The sequence below is a fragment of the Rhea pennata genome, chromosome 4 (genome assembly GCF_028389875.1).
Source record: "Rhea pennata isolate bPtePen1 chromosome 4, bPtePen1.pri, whole genome shotgun sequence".
In the NCBI taxonomy this organism is placed as follows: domain Eukaryota; kingdom Metazoa; phylum Chordata; class Aves; order Rheiformes; family Rheidae; genus Rhea; species Rhea pennata.
Window position 1 is genome coordinate 64,328,699 of NC_084666.1, and position 20,862 is coordinate 64,349,560.

At 37.9% G+C, this 20,862-nt stretch overlaps 1 protein-coding gene across 1 annotated transcript in view; it reads left to right on the plus strand.

Annotated features, from left to right (window-relative positions):
- The window catches only part of PAPSS1 (3'-phosphoadenosine 5'-phosphosulfate synthase 1), a 45,665-nt gene extending 31,848 nt beyond the window's left edge, over nucleotides 1–13,817 (plus strand). Inside the window, exons 11-12 of the mRNA XM_062574136.1 lie at nucleotides 871–1,100; nucleotides 10,368–13,817. Of these exons, the coding sequence (XP_062430120.1) occupies nucleotides 871–1,100; nucleotides 10,368–10,506 (369 nt within the window). The 3' untranslated portion in view covers nucleotides 10,507–13,817. The remainder of the gene's footprint in view (nucleotides 1–870; nucleotides 1,101–10,367) is intronic.
- Nucleotides 13,818–20,862: the final 7,045 nt, after the last annotated feature.

Sequence of the window (20,862 nt, forward strand, 5' to 3'; positions counted from 1 at the left end):
TTACTTGTTAGATTACTCAGAATGGTCGGATTAATTTCTGGTTGGTGACTACGTGACAATTAACAAAGGATTTTTTTACATTAAGCACTTACAGGACTTGACAATATTTCTGAAGCTATTTGTTAAGGGGAAAAATGTAAAAGAGTTGGTGCTTGAGGCTAAAAGAGGGGGCTTTAATTTTAACATGAAAGTAGGCATAGACATTCATGAATCTGACTGATGTAATATGGCCAACAAAAATTTAAGTGACTAGTTGAAAGCTAAGCTTTCTTGCTCTTTTGTGGTTGTCATGCCTATCTAAGCTGCAATAACTGTTCTCTAGTATTTTTCTAGGGAAAACTTGATTATTTTACTTAAAAATGTCAGACTTGTGGTTGCTGTTTTTCTTCCTCTTAGTGTATAAACAAAGTATTAATTTTTTTGAAGCAACTTTGTGCACATTTGAGAAGTGAATCTTTGCGATGCGGCACAAACAATTACATTATTTGGTATATCAACTTTAAAATGTTAAGTTTAGGGAATGGGGCTTTAAGTTGCAATACTGTGAAATGAAAAGACTTCTTTAATCCTTACTAAACGATTACTAATATTTTAGTGTTGTTAAGGCTGTTTTAGGATGGCTGGCACACTCAAATTATACAGTTCCAAATGCGGTTCTAAAGTAACTTTTTAAAACATTCTAACATGCAAAAGAAACAGTGGAAAAGTGTGTCTGGACTGTAAATTCAAAGGTGATTATTTTGGTGTGGCTTCATTATAAAACCTATGTTAGTCTGGGGTGGAAAGTGGTAATTATGCAGTGCATGCATATTAATGGTCATATTTCAACTATTTTCTTCTGTTGACTTGCTTTCTCTGTCTGTGTTCTAGGTTCAGTGGCACTGCAGATCACGGATGGTAGCAGGAGCTAACTTCTACATTGTAGGGCGAGATCCAGCAGGAATGCCACACCCTGACACTGGGAAGGATCTGTATGAGCCAACTCATGGTGCCAAAGTGTTGACAATGGCCCCAGGCCTCCGAGCATTGGAAATTGTACCCTTCAGAGTCGCAGCTTATAATAAGAAAAAGAAGTGCATGGACTACTATGACTCTGAGCAGTAAGTTGTATTTAAGTTTTAAAACTTAGTAAGCTTTTTGAGCAATATCATTCCCCCCCCCCCCCAGTCTTACAATGCTTGTTTAGTTTTTAATTAAATTCATATTGTTCAAGGATATCAGTCTCTAGACATGTCTTCAGATCTCTAAAGCAACTTGACTGTAGAATGGTATGGGTACAGTTTCACAGCAGAGCTAGCCTGATCGAACATTAGCTGTCACTGAAAGTTATGCTTTTCCTCCCAGGTACAGGAGTTTGTTTCTGGAACAAGTTGGCACAGGCAGCTAAATCCTCCAAAAACTATTAATTTTCTTTTATGGTTAGCATTCTGCTGGATAACCTTCCTAAACGTGCTTGCTGTGGATCAGGTACGCTTAGGATAGGATAGAAGAGACAGAATGGGAGAGTGCAGCAGAGAGAAGAAAGTGGAAATGGGAGGGTGACAAATAGCCATTTGATCTGTTTAACAATGTTGTGAAATAGTGCCAAAGTTCATTTTATGTCTCATTTTATACCCATTCTGAGATTATTTTTCACTCCTGCATGGTATAACCAAGAGCCCAGGATTCGCTCTGTGTTGCTATGGTACCACGAATGCCACTGCAAAGGGAGGTGATTTGTTAGGTTAGTTTAAACCTCTTCTTCAGGTTATTGAAATCATACTCTTGCTTTCTATAAAGCTATAGTTGAAACCCATACTGGAATACAAACTATCAAGTAAGATGCCTTTTAAAAACCTTAGCATATTGTTTTGTTTGGGCATATTTTGACTGTTTCTTCTAACTGAACAAGTGCACCTGTACATCACAGTTCATCTTTGCAAGCTTGGATTCAGCAACAAGGTCAGGGATGGATGGATCTATAGAAATGAACATGTCTCATCTCTTGGAGGTTGTTCTTCTGTGGCAAGGGTTGAGGAGCAATACCAAATTTCTCTTGTTCTTCAGCTGCTCGTGCTACGTTTACATTGTCTATACAGGTCTCCAAAGATGTCAGTGTGAGTTGTGAAAATTGACCAACAAGTTTTATAAGTTTTATTCATCAGCTGGTCTCTTTTTCTTCCCCCCCCCCCCCCCTTTTTAATGATGAGTTACAATTATCAGTGGATAGTGTGCTGGCTTAACCTTGACTGTGAGTTTTATGTAACTTTGCTTTATGTTTCAGCAGCGAATTCCAAGCACCTGAATTGGGCTGTTTTTATTTTTAATAGCTCCTAAGTGATATTGTCTCTTCCATAACTAAGCAAATTTTATGATATGTTCTTGCATATTTGGAAATTAAATAAAGCAACAAGGGCAAATCTGTTGAAAACTGAGAATTAGAAAAGCTCCACTATATATTACTCTAAAATGTCCATATGTGTTTGGAAATGTGACGATTTGCTACACTGCAGATGTTTTAAAATGAAAGTTAATCAGAGAGGCTTATTAGTCAGTTGTAGTTATGATGATTGTCTTCCCTTCTGTACAGGTAGCATTCCAACCTGAGACTTTCTTCAGTGCTGTGGGGCTTCTCTTTGGACAGCATTACAGCCTTCCCCTTCCCCCCTGCCCAGCTAATCTCTGTTTAATAGCATCAGATTAGATCTATGTGCTCATATAGACAGTACTTTTTTCTTTTTTCCTTTTTAAGGAGGAATAAAACCAAAGTTAGAGGCAAGAGTACTCCTAATGTATGTGACCAGAAGGCTTTTTTCCTACGTTTATTGCCCCTTAGCAAGCTACCTGTTGAACACTTAACTGCCTTTGTGTCATCCACTTTTTGAGTTGCTCCTAGACTTTTTGCTGTGCATGGTAACTAGATTCTGATGCTAGCATGTTGTGCAAGTTTGTCGCCATATACCATATTGCTAAAAAGGCCATTGTAGTAAATATTAAGGGTATTTGTCCTGTTTCTTTATTGTCTAAGAAATTCTACAATTGTTTTAAAAGATAAGTGCGTGAAGATTCAGTTAAAAGTTACTGTTGTATCACTTTTTTTTCCTACTAAGTTGAAATAGTAGGAAATTGAGAAATAGTAGGAAATGTGAGAGACCAGAATTCCCATTGTGTGAAACAAACATTTCATGGCAGAATATTAATTCTGTGATCACTGATACTGTGCTCTTGGGGGGACAGATTTGGTTTAGATTGAGTGGAGCAAAATTGTACCTCTGTTATTAGCTGGAGCAAATGACAAAAATATCTGTAGAAGGTGCTTTTGTCATAGACTCTATTACATGAACCCTGATATCCTTTACGGATGTTTTATGGAGGATTTTTATTTTGAGCGTTTTTTCCTTGTCTCTGCCACTACCTTGGAAAAAAGACCCCACTGCTGTTAATATGCCTGGCACTGTCAGAATGCAAGACTACTTCGTGGATTTCTTCCCCAGATTCTGTCTGCAAGCTGTGGGGTGGAATGCAGTGTGACAGCAATCCTCTAGATGGCAATGCAGCCGCATGCAGGCTGCCTGAACAGAGAGCCTTTATTACTGCTGCTCGCCATGGGCGTCTCACCATAGTAGGCTCGAAACAGAGTTAGAGCTTGGGTAGGTACAGCAGGTACAGCTGGCTGCATTTCAAGGTAATCTGTGCAGTGATGAAAATGTAAGACTCTTGGGCCCTGTGATGTTAGACTCTGTAAGGAGGAAGATGGGGAGTAGAAGGTTGTTTGGAAACATGAGAGGATCTTTAGTAGATAAGGACTTTTGAGGCACAAAAAAGTGATATTCGTGGAAGTCTTTCTGAGTTTTTCACCTGTTTTCTGAGAAAAACAACATTAAAGTGTGTGGAAGAGGGTTGTGTGTATGCATTGCTTGGGTATTTTTTTGGGGGGGAGGGCGGGGTGGGGTATACGTAGCTCTTGATTTCTACTATGGCATTCCCAGTGCTTTGAGGCTTGGAGACGTGACAGCCAGCTATGAAGTTCAGAAACTTACATTGCTAACAGATGCATGGGAGATTATGGCCAGCATTTTTTGCATGAATTTTCCCCACTGTTGAGCTATCTGCCCCTGTGGCCTCTTGTTTCTACAAACAGGCCTTTCTGGACCACTGTAGAAGTGAAATTGTGGTTTCTGGTCTGGGAGAGTTCCTGTTTCCTGAGTTTTACGATTTTTGCCTCATGGGAGCCCTGCAAACTGGATCAGTATGATCCTAGTGCCCTGAAGTCAAAATGAGATCAAAAATGCTGCCCTGCAACCTGATGACTGCACCTGCCCTGGATAAGTCATTCACCAGTAATCTGGTCATTCATAGTGCTATGCAAGTTACCAACTGAACAAATGCTAAGTGGTGGGTGGTTTTTTTTTTTTTCCTTTTTTTGGGTGACAAGTGATGAGGCCCCAAGTTCTGTAACTTCTTTGACATTGCTCTGTTCACTGTGACTTGTGCAATGTTGAAATGTTAGGGGACTATGTTTCAGAAGGTTGGGAGCAGGAAGCTGAGTTGGAGATTGCTGTGGGAACAGAACTGTCTTTCTGGTTCCTGGGTTTTCTGAGATCCAGATTGGCTAACACCATGTGTCTTTCATGGTCTAAATTCAACTACCCCAGAAGCAGGGAGCAGGAAGTGGTTATTCTCTCACCAGGTGGTTGTCATCTCTACTCTTTCAGGCTTCTGTCTTTCAGCCTGTTTCCTCTGGGAAGGTGCTTTTGAGACAGCGATAGTCATAGAGATACTACCTGATTTCTTTGGTATCTCTCTAACTTGACAGAGTTGGACTCACACCTAGCATGTCAGCAAGGACCTCTAGGGTTTCCTGCAGTTGGGCCCTGTCCCAATTATAGTAAATTTCCATTTTGCTCCTGAAGGCAGGTCCAAGCTGTGGGGAGGAGGGGAGATGAACCTTTGGCTAGTAGTGAGAGGCTACCACCGTCTTGATCTCAGTGCCAGAAAGATCTCTGACAAATTGGGGCTGCAACAATGGCTGTGGCATGCGGTTGCTTTCCTTGTGATACCTCTGAACATTCATGAGCAGTGCTTTGCAAGAAAAGTGTAATGCTTGCAGAATCCATGTGTGTCTCAGGAGCTAGGAGTGCTAGACTGGGACTCGTTAGATATATGTCAGAAGATGCTGGGTAACAGTTTGAGACTTTCCTGAAGTGACCATGAACTGAAGACAATCCTGGGAAACATCAAAAAGCCTAACACAGCCCTCCGCTTAGTAAACTTTCGCACTCATTGTGTCTTCCTGAATGCACGCTTTCCTTGAAATTTGAGTAGATCCAGTACCTCTGCTTGGGAACAGCCTAGAGAATGTAATTGTTAATTTTACAGGTGTTTGGGCTGCACTCTGCTCTTTAGTGATGTTGGGCTTCTGTGGTGCTGAGTTGGGGCTGAAGTCGCCTTGCAGCAGGTGTATCTACGTGTACACCTGTGTATAAGGAAAGGCAGAGATAACCTGGTTGCCTTCAGAGCTAATAATGGAGCATTGTGAGTGAGGACAGGGTGTAAGAAAAGACTGAAAAAGCATTTATGCTAGCTGTGTGGTAATTGCAGTTGCACAGTTTGCCCAAAGTTTCATTCTCATGAAAACACATTTTTGAAAAAATTGTGTCTGAAACTAAGATCTAGGAAAAGGAGTTGAAAAATGCATTTTAAGTGATGTGGTATTAGCACAGAGCAAACTGCATTTAATTTTGCCTTTATCCAAACCAGGATAATAAAAAATCTCTTTTATTGCTGCTCAAGTCAAAAAGCAAGCTTAATCTAATCTTCTGTAGGAAGCTTGAGCATTTCCACTTGCATAGAGTTCTGAACAAATAGTACAGTTGGAAACTGTATGTGAATAGTGATCCCTTGCTTATCCTAGCTTTTACCATTCTAATTTCATAGAATTTTGGATCAGTAATTGAATGTGGTCAAACAAGATTTGGAAAAGTCTACAAAAATAATTTTGTTTACGATAAAGTTCCAAATGAATGTCTTATCTGTGAGCTGCTGGTAGACTGAGGTGTTGAAAAAAAACAAAAACCAGAAAAATCCATGCTGAAACTCTTCTTTCTTCCACCCTCAAAGGAAATAAACAGTTTCTGTATTTCTTCATCCAAAAAGGTCTCTCAAACAGGTACCACAGACAAGTGTAATTTGGGGTTGATGGCCTAATAGTAATTGTTTGAGTGTGAAGAGATTCCCAAGACTTTACAGAAACAGTCCTGCGAAATGCAGCTACAGACTACTGCTGAGAAAAAACTCAGTTAAGAAAGGAAATCAATCAGGCAACTAAAAACCCTCAACAGTGTTTGGGAAATTGGATATTTTTTTCTGTCTTGGTAGAAAAAAAAATCCCCAAACTGAGATCATCTTGGCTAAACAAAATCCCTAAGTAAGGTTACTAGAGCAGACTGTTTGTGCTTTCTGTAAAATAGGAACAAAGCATAGGAACAGGAGTGTTTATCGCTTTATTGTTTATTTGAGACCTTTAATATGGTCATCAACGCTGACTTAATACTATCAAGCCTTACTTAGAGGGCAGCTTTTCCAACGAAGAACATTACTTTCAAATATGTTTGATATAATATCTAAATTTAAAGTGATAGTAAGAGACTGAGATGGGCTCATTTAATTGTTCTCCTTGATTTAGTTATGTGAAGTGAGGTTTAACAGCTAATATTATGCATAATTTAGAATATGCTAAAACACTGTAGAAGCTTAAATTTTCCTGCCACTCAGAAAGGAATTTCATTCACAGCAAGTAAAGTATTTGCTTTGCTTAATAACAATGTGCTTAATATTGATATGTTCTGTTTTCACACAAAGTTTGTTTATGGTCAGGTTTTGAACCTAGCTGATACTAGCTAGCTCATTCAGCATGACAGGCACTCTCAAGGCACCATTACAAGGACTGACGCTGTATGGGACAGCAATCCATTCCTCTTCTAGGCATTGTACTCTTAAGTTATGACTTGATGCTCTGAAGCAATTTGCAGGACTGAGAATCGCAGTTAAACTGCGAAGCCAAACTTAAATTCAGTAGAAATCATGAAAAGAATTACAAGGTTAGATTTCACCGCATGTCAGATCCTGTTCAGGGAAGGTCAAGTTGAAGGAGGAAAACAGTTAAAAGATTGAATGCCAGGTAAGGATGTCTGTGAATTGTCCTAGGAATTAACTAGGTCTGAACGTTTGCCAGCTGAGTAGAACATGATGGTCACCTTAAAGTGAAACCAGAGTGAAGTAATGATGTTATTTTGTATTTCCATATGTTTGTCTCCAAAGCACATTCCCCCCCCCCCCCCCCCCCCGAAATAAGCAACACTATGCATGAACCATCTGTACTTCTGTACTTAATCTGGTATTTCAGAGTAATTTTTTAAGACCTTGAGGGCATCAAGCATTGTCCTCCACAGGAATGAGAATTTCAAGAAGTTCATTTGCAAATATCAAATGCCCTAATATAAGGTCAAGGACCCCTAGAATTAACTTGTTAGTACTCCATCTAGCTGAAGTGACTGGTGTGAATGTGGATTATACGAAGTGTGAGTTGGGAAGAGAAGTCTTGCATTAAGAAGTGCTCATCAAAGGCCCTTTGGCATGCTGAAGGGCATACCAACAGGCATGTGAAATTTGGGATTCTCTTGAAATTGTGATAGTGATCTGTAGTGCTCCCGAGTGAAAATGAGTTATGTAGAATCATAGAATCAGTAAGGTTGGAAGGGACCGCTGGAGACCATCTAGTCCAACCTCCCTGCTCAGCAGGGTCACCTAGAGCATGTTAGACAGGGTTGCATCCAGGCAGGCCTTGAAGATCTCCAGAGAAGGAGACTCCACAACCTCTCTGGGCAACCTGATCCAGGGCTCCGTCGCTCTCACAGGGAAGAAATTCCCCCTCACGGTCAGGCTGAACTTCCTGTGCTTCAATTTCTGCCCACTGCCTCTTGTCCTGCCACACGGGACAACTGAAAAGAGTTTGTCCCTGTCCCCTTGACACCCTCCCTTCATAAGATGTATTCAGATTAAAGTGGAAGGGAATAACTATTGAAATTTCTTAGTCACTATTAAGGTACCATATTGAGACTTTGGAGATGTGGTGGAGCCAGGAACTGACAGGTTTTCTATATGTCTGTGGGTGTCTTCATACTGTAGTTTTCCACTTGCAAATTGGAGATAACAGTTCTTATGACAAAAAAAAAAAAAAAAAAAAGAAAGTTAGATGCTTGAAACTTTGTTTCAAACGCTGCCTAATCAGTATTTGGGGCATAAAAAAGCATAAAGAGCTTTCTTCATTGCTGGATTTGCTTGTCATATAATAGTATAAATATCTATTGTATGCAAAAAAAAAAAAAAAAGAAACCCATTTAAAAGGTTAAAATATTAGTCTTTGAGAGGAAGGAAAGAACTGATATATGAATTCTTAGGTTTTTGCACTTAGTTATGTTCTCCTTTCAGAATCTGATGTTCACTTACAGCATGAATAGTTTGAAGAGGAATTGAACAGCACAAAATCATTGTGTTCCTGTGAACAAATCTCTTAAGGTGATTTTATTGAAGCCAAATTACAGGATATGTCTAATTCTTATGTTCTGGTATCTTCATTTCATTTGTAGGGTATGGGAGAACTTCGTGTGTCTTTCTGAAACCTTCTCATCAGAGAGGGCTAATATGTTTTGGTGCTCAGACTTTGGTATTGCTGCCACATTGTAAAAAGCATGGAGAACCTTTATAGCATTTGTTTTACTGTTTTCTCTTCTAGATCAACTGAAGACTTGATTAATTTTATAGTGAAAATAACATTTCAGGACTCTCACTTCCTCCACATCCTTTATGGAAATAGTTTTCTGCAGCAAAGGCAAAATACCTTCAAGTAGTAGTAGTGACTAGTAGGCATCTTCCTACCAAGGAACAAAATTTACAGGCACTCTTAATGCTAATGACATAACTTCCTCCGAACCTTGGCTTACATCCACTTTTTAAAGTTTTCATATGTATGTACTTTATGTTTGGCAAAATTGAAGCATAGTATGGGTGGGGTTTTTTTGGCTTGCTGCCACATTTTTAGGAACCCAGAGTCTTGAATTGGGAGCCAGAAGAAGAAAGTACGTATGGCACTGCTGCTGTGTGAATACATACACTTTAAATAAAAAAGTTACGGAGCTGATAGTTTTGTAAAAGGGAACTGTGGAATGCTTTCTATATCTTGCTAATTTCCATACTCTTCTGAGACTATATCAGCACTTAAAGCCAAACTCTGCCCTCTGTGCACACTTTGCTCTCATTTCCATCTCAGTTATATGCATCTGAGATCAGTATTTGGCTTTTATTTCAAACAGACAAGTAAAGAATGAGTAATGGATACGTGTTGCAAATTGAGCAAACGGCATAAATAAAATTGCCATATTTAATTTAAGAATAAATCATTTTTGCTTTGGAAGTCTTGGTAGGGTTCTAGTATTCTTGTCTGGGTTTGACTGTTTCACTCCTGTGAGAAGTAGGAGTTTAACTAGATTGGAGCTTTTGCTGCTTGTCTGAGATACCTGAGAAGTTAATATTGATTTACATTGTCATATTAATAAATGATAGTAAGCCTGAGTCAGGTTTATTCGTGCATCTTTCTAACTTAGATATTTTTCCAAAAAGGACAGAATTCAAAGAAGTTGTTTTCATTATTTCTTCTGCTGAACTTGTGCTTTTCTTTATTTTGAACTATCTGTTTTGTAAAGTGTATATATACATGCATGTCAGGTGGCTTGCAGTGACCCAGCTGCAGAAGCTGGGGAGACTGCCCCTAGATTCTGAGGCTTTTCACCTTCTCTTTTTCTCCAGGGAATTTCCCACCTGCTTTGCTGTGCTTTTCCCAGTTCTCTGGTACACCGAAATGAGCTTTTTCAGCCAACATGCAGTGCTGGAGTACTGCCTTGGCAGGAGGAGAAGGGAATGCAGAATAGGATGGCTGTTTGGCACAGGGCTGAGATGGGAGGTGGAAATGGTTCTCCCTTAACAGCAGTTCCCTCTTCCCTCATAGAGGAAAGATAGGCCAGATAGAAACATAGACTAAATTCAGCCCAGAGGACACCAGTTGGACCATGCTGCTAACCTCAGGAATTATCAAAGCTGTATATTGTAGAGGATGTATATTCTAAAGATTTTGTGGTATTGCTAGCCAAATGTCTGGAAATGACAGTTGCTATCTAGCTTTGTACTCCCAAGATGAAGTTTTACTCAAATATCAAAAAAAAGGAACAAATATGAGCAAATCTGCCTGCAGATCCAGCTTTAAATATGTTCTTTCTTTCCCCCCCACCCCACCCCTTTCACTCTATCTCCTACCCCCACTTCTGCTCTCCCAGGCATGAAGACTTTGAATTTATATCAGGAACCCGTATGCGCAAACTCGCTCGAGAAGGACAGAACCCACCGGAAGGCTTCATGGCTCCCAAGGCCTGGACTGTGCTGACAGAATACTACAAATCCTTGGAGAAGGCTTAGGCCTCTTATTAACGGCAGATCGATCTTTGACGCCTGATTTCTTAACAAGAAGGGGACCACACAGTCACCATTCGTGTTGCTTTGTTGTGGTGTCTGTCAGGAAGTTCTCTGAAAACACTCTTTCTCTCTAACTTAGCATCATTCTTTGCCTTTCCTTATGGGTTCTGTTATGTCCTGGCACCTAACTAGCTGCTGGTTTTAATGTCTTCCCTTTTATTATAGTTAATATTCTTTCAGTAGGATTTTAAAATCTTACCTTTTTTTTTATATTTTATTGCCTCTGTCCTATGAGTTCTGCAGCTGTTAAATTGATGAAGCTTTTTCACATGTTATTTAAACTGTTGGGTAGTTTTGGGTTTTAATAGTTTGTAGAAGAAGATGCAACAGTTAGGTCCTTTACAATGGATAGATGCTCTGTAAGTGGGAAGAGTTGATAAGTTTTAAAACTATTGTAAAAGTATACTAAATCTTTTTCTCATCAGCATCTCTAGAAGCTGATGAGCTTATTAATTCCTTGCATTAATTTCTTGCAATGTGTAATCAAAAAGCAGAGTTCTTTATGCAGCATAATTAAACTTCTTATTTTTTGCTTTCTTTGTTTAGTTTTGGAGCTCAATGAGTTGTCTGGTACTTTTCTTCTGCTGTGGACCAGTAAAGCTGGAGAAGATGGTTGAGTGATGACTAGAAGAAAACACCTAGTTTTCCCTTTTAATGGATAACTAATCCAGAGTTTATTTTAACTTTTTCCCATGTACTTGCTGACATGGATGTAATATGTAGTCAGTAGGGGAACATTTTACTGATTTGATATAGCTCTTGTCAGTGTTGGGTGCCAGATATATTTTTTTTGATCCGATTACAAATGAAAAAGAGTGGGAGACTGAAAAAAGGAAAAAATCTTAGACCTTGGCAGTTCCTCTGGTACACATTCTTAGTTCTGAAGATTAATGCAATGAAATTGCATTTCTCCCAATGCACTAAAGGAGTAATTTTTTTCTTGATTCAGCTTTGCTTATGTGTAAGACAAAAACCAAGTACTTACAGAATTCTGAAAAAAAAAAGGAAGCTGGTTAAATCAGTATGTGGAACACTAACGGCTAAAAGAAGATACACAAAAGGAAAAGTGAAATACTTTTGTGATTTTTTTTTTTTTCTCATTATATATAAAATACTACTGGGACAGTCATAAATCCCTTTGCCCTATTAGCGAGGAACTTTCCCTTACTCTTTTCACTAAAATTTACTTTTCTGTTGTTAGTGTGTGTACAGGAGAAATTGACTCAAAATTATTTTTAGCATGTTGATACAGGCCTGCTATTGAGCCTGAATCAAACATATGTTCATCTAGCTTTTGGCAGGAATTGTGGTGGGTCACACTGATGTAATGAATGAGGTGAATAGTTCTTGCAGTCTTTGTTTATTTGTTCACAGTAGTATTTGAGAGAAATACTTTGAGTATGATGTTCTTCTCTTCCTCTTGTGTTTCTTTGAAGAGTTATGTAACAAGTGTTTTTTTGATGGGATTTATACCTCTGTAAAAGAGGCAAGAAAGTAAGATGGGGTTGGGAGAAGGCAAGAGGCATACATTTCAGCTAACCACATCAGTTACTTAAGATTGCTTTAGGGATGTGCATCTTACCACCTCAGAATTGCTGAACAGATTTTCATCAAAATTGACTTTCTTGTTTGATTGTATCAATATATAGGATATACAAAATCCAGGAGAAAGAATAAATTCCCTTGTGTGTAGCTGTTCATGCAAAACTTCAAATTTGAAGTACGAAGGTGAACAAGAGTGATCAGCTGCTAAAATGTCATCAGCTGTTGGAAGTTAGAGCTTGGACTCTTTGCTGTCAGGTTTGATTCTTCTGCTAGCTGTGATGTAAGATAATATTTTGGCAGAATGGTAAACAGATGAAAGTTGGCAGAAGTTAATGTTTTAAAAATGCCATTTGCACGATAAGAAGTTAAGTCCAGAAAATAAGTGGGAGTGCTGAACATTAATATGAATCATTCTGTAGAGGTAGTGTAAAAGCAGTAATGCCTGCAGGCAAATAAATACAGTGATGACAAGAAACTCTAGTTTTCTTACTTGACTGATTTGATGCTGAGGCTCTGTTGTGATGGTGCTTTGTGAGAGCTGTCCTTGTGGAGCTCTATATTTAAGAAGCCTTCAGGTTTGTCCCAACTTTAAACCAATAGCCGTGACATCCTAGTGTAATTCTGATTAAGAACAGGACAGGACCATATGGTTGATTTGCAGGCAGGACTTGCTTTATGCAGTAGCACTTTCCCATGGCATATGTATTTTCACTGCACAGTTCTAATTTTCCCTTTTGTCTAACTGCCTCTTGTAAGAATTACATGAAAGAATTACCCCAGAAATGATTTTTGCCAGTGTCTCTCTTTTTTTTTCTGTTTTTTTTTTTTTTCCTACCTTACCTTAGTGGATAGCAGCATCAATTGGCCAATCCTAACATTGTTTTTCATACTTGATTCAACATTAGTAATGTGCTGTGGTGTCTGAGGCTCTTCTGAGACTATAATTGGATGTCTTCCATGAGAAAGCAATAAAATTAATAAGGCAATGGTGGCTGCACCCAACCTTTCTATTCTCACACTTGTCTTTCCACACCTGCACTTTCACCAAAGGAAGTGAAATGACCTAAAGGACACGTCCTGATGTTCCTTCCCACTCCCCACCTTATGTCTACCTTGATCTTCCTTACAGAGGGACTCTTTTCTGCTTTTCCATGTACAGGATAAAGTATTGCTATTATCCCTTGCTTTTTGTACAGTCCCAGGATGATGATCGACTTCTAGATGATCATTCTGATGTATTGAGCATGCGATGTACAAAAGTAATAAGATCCTAGACCCATATGATGCAGGGACAATGTGAAACCAGCTTTCCAAAATACAGAAGGATTAATGAGGTAGGTGGAGATCACCAAACCTTAATCCTTGGGGTTAAATAAGTGCTACATGCTTCACCTAGGTGAAATGATTAGTTCCAGATGACTCTGATTCCCCCAGTACACATGTGCAATTTAAGAAGAAGGCAAGTTTTCTGTAAAGAATCACAAGGCTGAGAATTTTTGTGTCATCTTCCATATGCGTATGTTAAACTAATATGAATATTCAGGATGACATTTCAAGTCAGGATCTGAGGATTAAGATGGAAAAATAGTTGATAAATGCTGAAGATGTTCGCTTCTACCTGATCTTTTCCCCTATTTTTTTTTTTTCATAGGGGATCTAAATGCTACCAACTCAGTAATATCAGACACTGGTAGTATAGAACGAATAGGTCACAGGGTCTTTCATGTTTTTTTTTTTTTTTTTTTTTTTTTTTTTTTTTTTTTTTTTTTTTTTTGACACAATATGGAGATAACCTTCTACATCTGGAATAATTCAATAAAAATTAGGAGAAGGAAGAAATGAGTTGAAGTCTTGGATGTGGGGTGGTGGGTGGGTTCGGAAATAGATCAGGGATATCATGGAGCTGTGTAGCCAGGACTGTAATTGGTTTGAGTGTGGACTTCCCTTGCATTTCTTATTTCTTTAACTTTCTGCAGGTTACACAGGTGGAACACACGGAGGTTTAAACTTGCTGCCTTTTTGTGCTACAACAGGCCAAAAAGTTACCTTGAACGTTCTGACCAAATACTAACAAAATAGTGCAAATCCTTTTTCCTTCCTGAAGGATTAAAGGTGTTGATCAGGATCACCTTCCCTTTTAAAAATTGACAGCTTCAAAGACAAGAGTGTGTGTTTGTGTCTCTTTCAATATTTACGCACACCCCTTGTGTCTCCACTGATGAACTCCTGTGCTTTTGTGTTAGACACTGTAGGAACAGAGAACAAAGCTCTCATCTCTGGTATAAATTAGCTTCCCTGTGAGTCAGAAGACAAGTTTACTGCATCCATGGCACAGACTCCAAAGACATGGAAAGGAAAAGTCACTCCTTTTAATATAGGAGAATCCACAGGAAAAAGTGAGAGGGAGTCTGAATCTGTGTTTAACTTTGCAAGGATGTCTGTTTATCCCGCTACAGTGATTGGATTTACTCTGATACCTGAACACTGGTAAGAAGTGTGAAGGAGTAGTATTTCAGTCCTCAAGGCTGATAAAAAGTCCTTCACCACCACCCATAAAGTAAGTGGGGTTTCAGCCTAGACTGAGTTAGCTAAATTGAATGCTGGAATGAAAGCAATTTGATAGCTCAGAATTATTATTCTGGCTTATGAATTAATCTGAGGAACCTAACAAAATATCTGATTTAGATGCTGTGAGAAAGGAGTGTGACACTAGTTTCATTTCTTTCTTATTTAGAGTTTTATAAGACAGATGAGAGAATGTAGGTTGCCAAGTGTAATTTTAAAGCCTGCCGCAGCCAGTTTGTTGGATGTGGGAGTTCTTTGCTGGCAGGGAAGCAGCTATTAGGGAAATGTGATTTAAAGGGAGACTGTGCTAAGGTTTCTGCTCAGCTCTGGTGTTTTACCTTGAAGGAAGCCCAAGGGCTGGCATAGCATGGCCTTTTTTAAATTTGCTTTCTCATTTCACAAAAAAATTTGTTTTGATTATGAATAAACTTTTTTTTAACTGGCCTTTTGAGGTGTTCATTGAAGGGTTTTCTTTGTGTCTTTTGCAAGCTTTGTGTCTGCTCTTGTGGTGTTAGGGTTTTTTTCTTTACCTTTCATTTTATTTATTCATTATTATAATTGCTTTTTTCTTCTTTATGGGAAAGTATATATATTCATGAGCCAGAATTATTCCTGCAACATTTCCAGAACTGTCTGCCCTACAAACCTCATCTTGATATCATTTTGAAGTTGAAGGGGGAATGCAACCTCACTGAAAGCTAGAAAACAGTGCTTTAAAGCCACATCTGGAATTCTTAGACAATGAAAGGCTCTGACTTAAAACAGAGAATACAGATTTTATATGCCATAAAACTCAAGGAGCCTTGAATTCAATGTGAGGACTGTCATCCAACCTTCATGTTTAAAAACCAACACCACCACACTTTGAAGTATGACTGTAGTCATAATGCTACTTGTGTATGTGTAAAAAGAGGAAAGCCTCATCTTTTTGCATACCCTTAAGTGGGTTATGCAAAGAGTGCCTGAATCTATCTTTTATCCTCAGCAAACAAAACAGTTTTGTCTGGAGTCCTGCAAAAACAACAACAACAACAACAACAAAAAATACTGCCATCTGCACTTATTTTCATCTCATAGCAGCAGTTACAATGTTAAGTAAAAGGCTTGCGGTCCAGTCTGCAAGTCTTCAGTTTTTCCTGAACCCTTGCAGATCTCCAGGTTTTCCATCTGGATGACCTGTCTGAATTTCTGTGGTCTAAATCAATAATTTCTGTAATAAAGATTGATAGTAAAATTTATTGCAGAAATTGTGATGAGATAGATGAGGCCAGTACTCATATGTTAATGCTGTCTGAACAGTGTTGGTGAAAAAAACAAAGCTTTAATTCAAGAGGACAAATCTACGCTTTTTAACACAAACATTTCTCTGATTTCTGTAGCATGACTCAGAGAAAGAGAAAATATTTAGGCCTTCATACTATTAGCTTGATTTTATTAACAGTCTTTTCAAAGGCTTAAGAGGGAGCCAAAGAGACTCCTTGACTCTTAAACGTTGGACTCAAGTGTGTGATCTGTTGTAGAATGGTTGACTGCAATCTGATAGCTCATGGAAGGTTGTTTTCAGGACTGATCATTTGACAGTGAATTTTCTTCTTTCTTTGTGGAATGTGAACGCAATATTCTACAACCTGTGAAAATAGGTATTTTGATCATTTGATTCATTTGCTTTCAAATGATGCAGACAATCATGAGTCAAGATCATGTTTAAGTGTATCTTTTCTCTAGGAAAAAGTTCAATACTATTATAGTTTATATTTAAATGATAAAATATGAAGACTATAAATAAAATATAAACAGATAATTCTATTATACTGTGTGATAGTAGAGTGGTAAACATACCATCAGAGTCAGCATCAAAAGTATTATTCAAAATGCTAAGTGTTATTTACACTTCACTAGAGACATTTCTAACTCCCTTGTTCATTATTTCTTCGAAGGAAAAATACTGCTGCTTCTGAGAACTGAAAATCTATTTGCCTTACTTGGTAGCTAGATGCACTTTGAATAACAGTGATTTTTAGTTTTTACTGTTTTGCTTCAAGTTTTTCTAATGCACGTTCCTGGGCTTCACATTGAAGGAACTTTGTAAAGAATAGTATATGTTTAAAGTTCTTTCTTTGTCAACATCCTTGGCTATTTTAATTATAGTAGTTTGATCATTTTTCCCCTCCAAAAAAAGTCTTATAAAGATCAATCTTATAGAGATTGGGTACAAAATTTTAATCAACTTTGAGCAGGTATAGCTGATTTCCTTCTCATGCAAGCCTTTGCCTCAGTGCTGTCCTTTATTCATGTTGAGTGGATTTCTTGTGAAACTTCATATGCTGGGGAAAAGCATCCTTTCAGAGAAAGATGTTGGACAATTCCAGGATAGCATCATTGAAACATTGACAATAAAAAGTCCCTATCTTGTAATAGCTAATTCTTTCAAAAGAATATCATTCCTTTTCTGTAATCATTGTTGGGATGTAGATGGAATTTCAAAGATACGTAGAAAGAAATGAATGTGCTTTGGTCAGTGAGTTTCTAGAAATAAAAAGGTAGCTACTTTTTCACATTTTAGCATACTTAAATAAAAACAAACGCCCAAAAAACTACCCATAAACCCCCTGATCTACCCAGTTCGTTGCTTACTGATACGACTTAATGGGTAAGAACTTGCGTTCTCTAACTCGAACAGTTACGTTTTCAGTTGGAGCATTTTGGTGAAAGATTTTCAGGCCATTGCAAACAATCTAGAGCAATCTTCTGTAGGACAGTTTCAAACAATGGCAACATCACGTCTTTTTGTTTAGACATATTAATATAATGCTATATATAGACTTCATCTGTATATAAACAGCTTCTCATTTCAGGCTTTTCTATGTAACCCTGTAACTAATAAAATTTAGTCTTGCCCATTCTTGATTTAACTAACTGTTATCCTACAAGCATCTGTAAATCTTGGAACTAATGCTGAGGAAGTAAACACCTTTCCACATTGGTTTTGTGAAGTTAACTCTGGAGAGTGTCAGCTTAACCTTAATCTTTTTAAAATGCGAGCTTGAAGAAAGATCTGACTGACTGTGGAGAAACCATGAATCTGCCTGCATTTAGAGTCCGCAGGGTATGCGCTAATTGAATAGCCATCTGAATGGCTCGTATATTCCTACTTAGATTAAACTCCATTTTATTCACATAACCTACAAGAAAGTTGCTTATGTACATTAGCTGTCTGGGTTTGTACACTACCACAAAAGCAGGTAAGAACCCAGTGAAAGTAGGACAAAAGCTCCAGAAGAGTGAAGACTAAGAAGGCAACATCCAGAGGAATGCCCTTAGGTCAAAGAAGCAGAGCAGAAAAGGAAATTAATGATAGTTGTCTCAAATGCTGACCTGTTCTTTCTCCATTGTTGTGTGTTGTTTTCCCTAATACTTACATGATGAGCAGTGTGGATCAGAGAGATTAAACTTTGTTTGCTATTAATCTCTTATATAAGCAGTGATTCTTTGGTATTTCAAGGTAAAATTATAATAGTGAGGAAAGCCTCCTAGTTTGCAGTGTGATACAATTAAGCTGCATCTGGTAGCACTTCATTTGCAAAATGTTCACAGAACTGTTTTAACATCATCTGTGGTAGTGATGCACAAACTAGGAAGTAATCAAAAAGGCATATTCATTACAGGCTCCAATGGAAACAAAGCAAAAGGAAAGCCTGCTGTTCTCCAAGCAGAAACATACCAATCCTGTAATGGGTGCTGAGGGATGGTAAACATTAAAGCTTCAAACCAACACAGATAAAAGACTAAAGAAATTGTTTTAACTAATATTAGTCTTAATCGAGTTTCTTTCTTCAAGGGTTGATTGCCTGAAAGCTGCAAGATCAAGCTTGTTCAAAGAATTGAGTATCACTGTTCCTTTTTTTAATACTAGCTTTCAATTATTCAAGAGCTGCTAAACTTATTTTTAATTGACTGCACTTTTAAATTGTAAGAGGACAGAAGAGTGCCACATGAAAATGGTAAGCTTCTTATTTTAGCTTTTCCCATATTATCTAATGCAATTAATATTTTCAATCTGGTCTGAAAATGAAAAGCTGAATCTGCAGATTGATAGTTATTATGTGTAGGCATATCTATGAGCTGTTGTCATAGTCTATCTGTGGGACAGTTGTCCCTGTAATAATTAGATGCCATTCCCAATGGGATGATGGTAAATCTGCCCTTATTGCTTATGCTCTGGGATTAATTTAGGGGAGACGGTGGCAAATGCTGCACAGGTCTGTGAGAACATGCTGCTATGGGAACAGCAGGCTTAGCAGGTTCTGGCTTCGGTTGACTTTCAAGCCACTTGGACTTTCTTTCTGCTGCAGTCTGTGCTGGCAGATACACTCTGATGTTCTGAGGTGAATGTAGATCCTGGCAAACTCATAAGTGCAAAAACAGGGCATTGCGGTTCTGTTGCAGGAGTTGTTTCTGGACCTTGTTATGACACTGCTTAACGGGCCTTGCTATCTTGTGTAGTAGAGTGACTTAATTAAAAGATTGGAAGATTGATTGAAAACCAGCAGTTCCTGAGCAGTTTTTCACCTTTGTCTTATTTAGCAAAACTGAACGTTCTCCATAAATGCATGTAGAAGAATTAAAGTTCTCCTTGCAGAGTTCTGCTGAACAAACAGGGCTGTGGTGGTATTCCTCAGAATGAAGTACCAGCCAGATCTGCTATTCATGTCTGATGCACTTATTTGTATTTGCTCTGATCTTCTGCCCAAATAAAAAAGCAGGAACTGCATGGGATTTAATTACAGGCTTATTTAAGCTTTCTTTTATGCAGACAGTTGTAAAGCGTGTATTTATTTGAGTAAAAATTACGAGACACGATCCCTTCTACTCTCTATCTTCTCTTTTTAAGAAAAGTATCTAGCAACCAGTGTTTGTTTTCTTGCTTTTTTGTTTGTTTCCCTCTGGTGGAAATGTATGGTTAGTATAATGACATCAAGCTATTGCTGTTATAAACAAAATAATTCAGTGAATTTAGTTTTTCTTTGTATATATGTCCTAAGCAAAAATATTTGCATACTGATTTGTTTGCTTCTGAGGTACCTAGTTTTATAGTGTTCTGTTTCATCTTAAGGAATTCTTATTCCCCAGGGTATATGTGAAGGACATAAAATTAGACTGGATTCATCTTTCTATTGTTTGATATGATTAGTTTAAATCCTATTGTAAATATTAATAAAAATAAAACAATAAAATTCTGTTCATTTGAAGCGGTTATTTGAAATGATGTAGGTTTAATGTTCAGCAGTTTTTCATCCTTCTTTCTGAAGAACTTGTCACATCCTACTTCTGTCACTTAGGTTCTCTGGATTTATACTTAAAAGATATTTATCCTCATCAGTCATTATCCAGATTGACTTGATTTACTTGTGTGGCTTAACAAGTTCAATTAACATTAAAACAGACGTAAAACTTCAGCAGACGTTTTTTTCAGACTAAATTTGCATTCCGTTTTCACATTATGATAATTTTCTCCTTTACTGGGGATGTGCACCAGAAATGCTAGCCCATTTCCACAGGACAAGCTGCCTTCTGTTGAGCAAGGTGCATGGAGAAATCCTGTTGCTAGATGAGTTTTATCCTAACTTCTGGTTAAGAGGTGAGTTTATTAATAATTCTTTACAGTCTGCAGAATTAATTGAGTAGAGCTCTAGTGCTATATGTTATTTAATAGGAATCACATTGTAAGAAATACAATAAAGTCCTTTTTAAAAAGCGTGTGTGCAATGTAAAGCAAGATTTCTTGGATAATGAGGTGACAATTGAGGCTTGTATTTTTCTTTAATGTTGTTCATGTTCAAGAGGTCTTTAACATATTTGTGTGTGTCCGTATATACATGTATATATACAGCTATATAGAGAGAAATATAAAAAGAGAGAAAGTATCTTAACCACAACATATGTTTCAGTTGTCTCATCTGCGTTCTTCAGTGACAAAGCCACATATGATCCTTTTTGGGATTGCAGGCCAGTGCAGATATGGAAGAAAGAGCTGGATTCCATGCTGCTTACTCAGCCAACCAGTTGCATACAGTCTGATTATTTTGTGTACAGGACAGGTGCATAGCCTCTGACAGAAATAACATTGTATTATTTTTTTTTCTTTGAGATTAAAGGAGCATAGAGAATATTATCTGAATTTCTCACTTT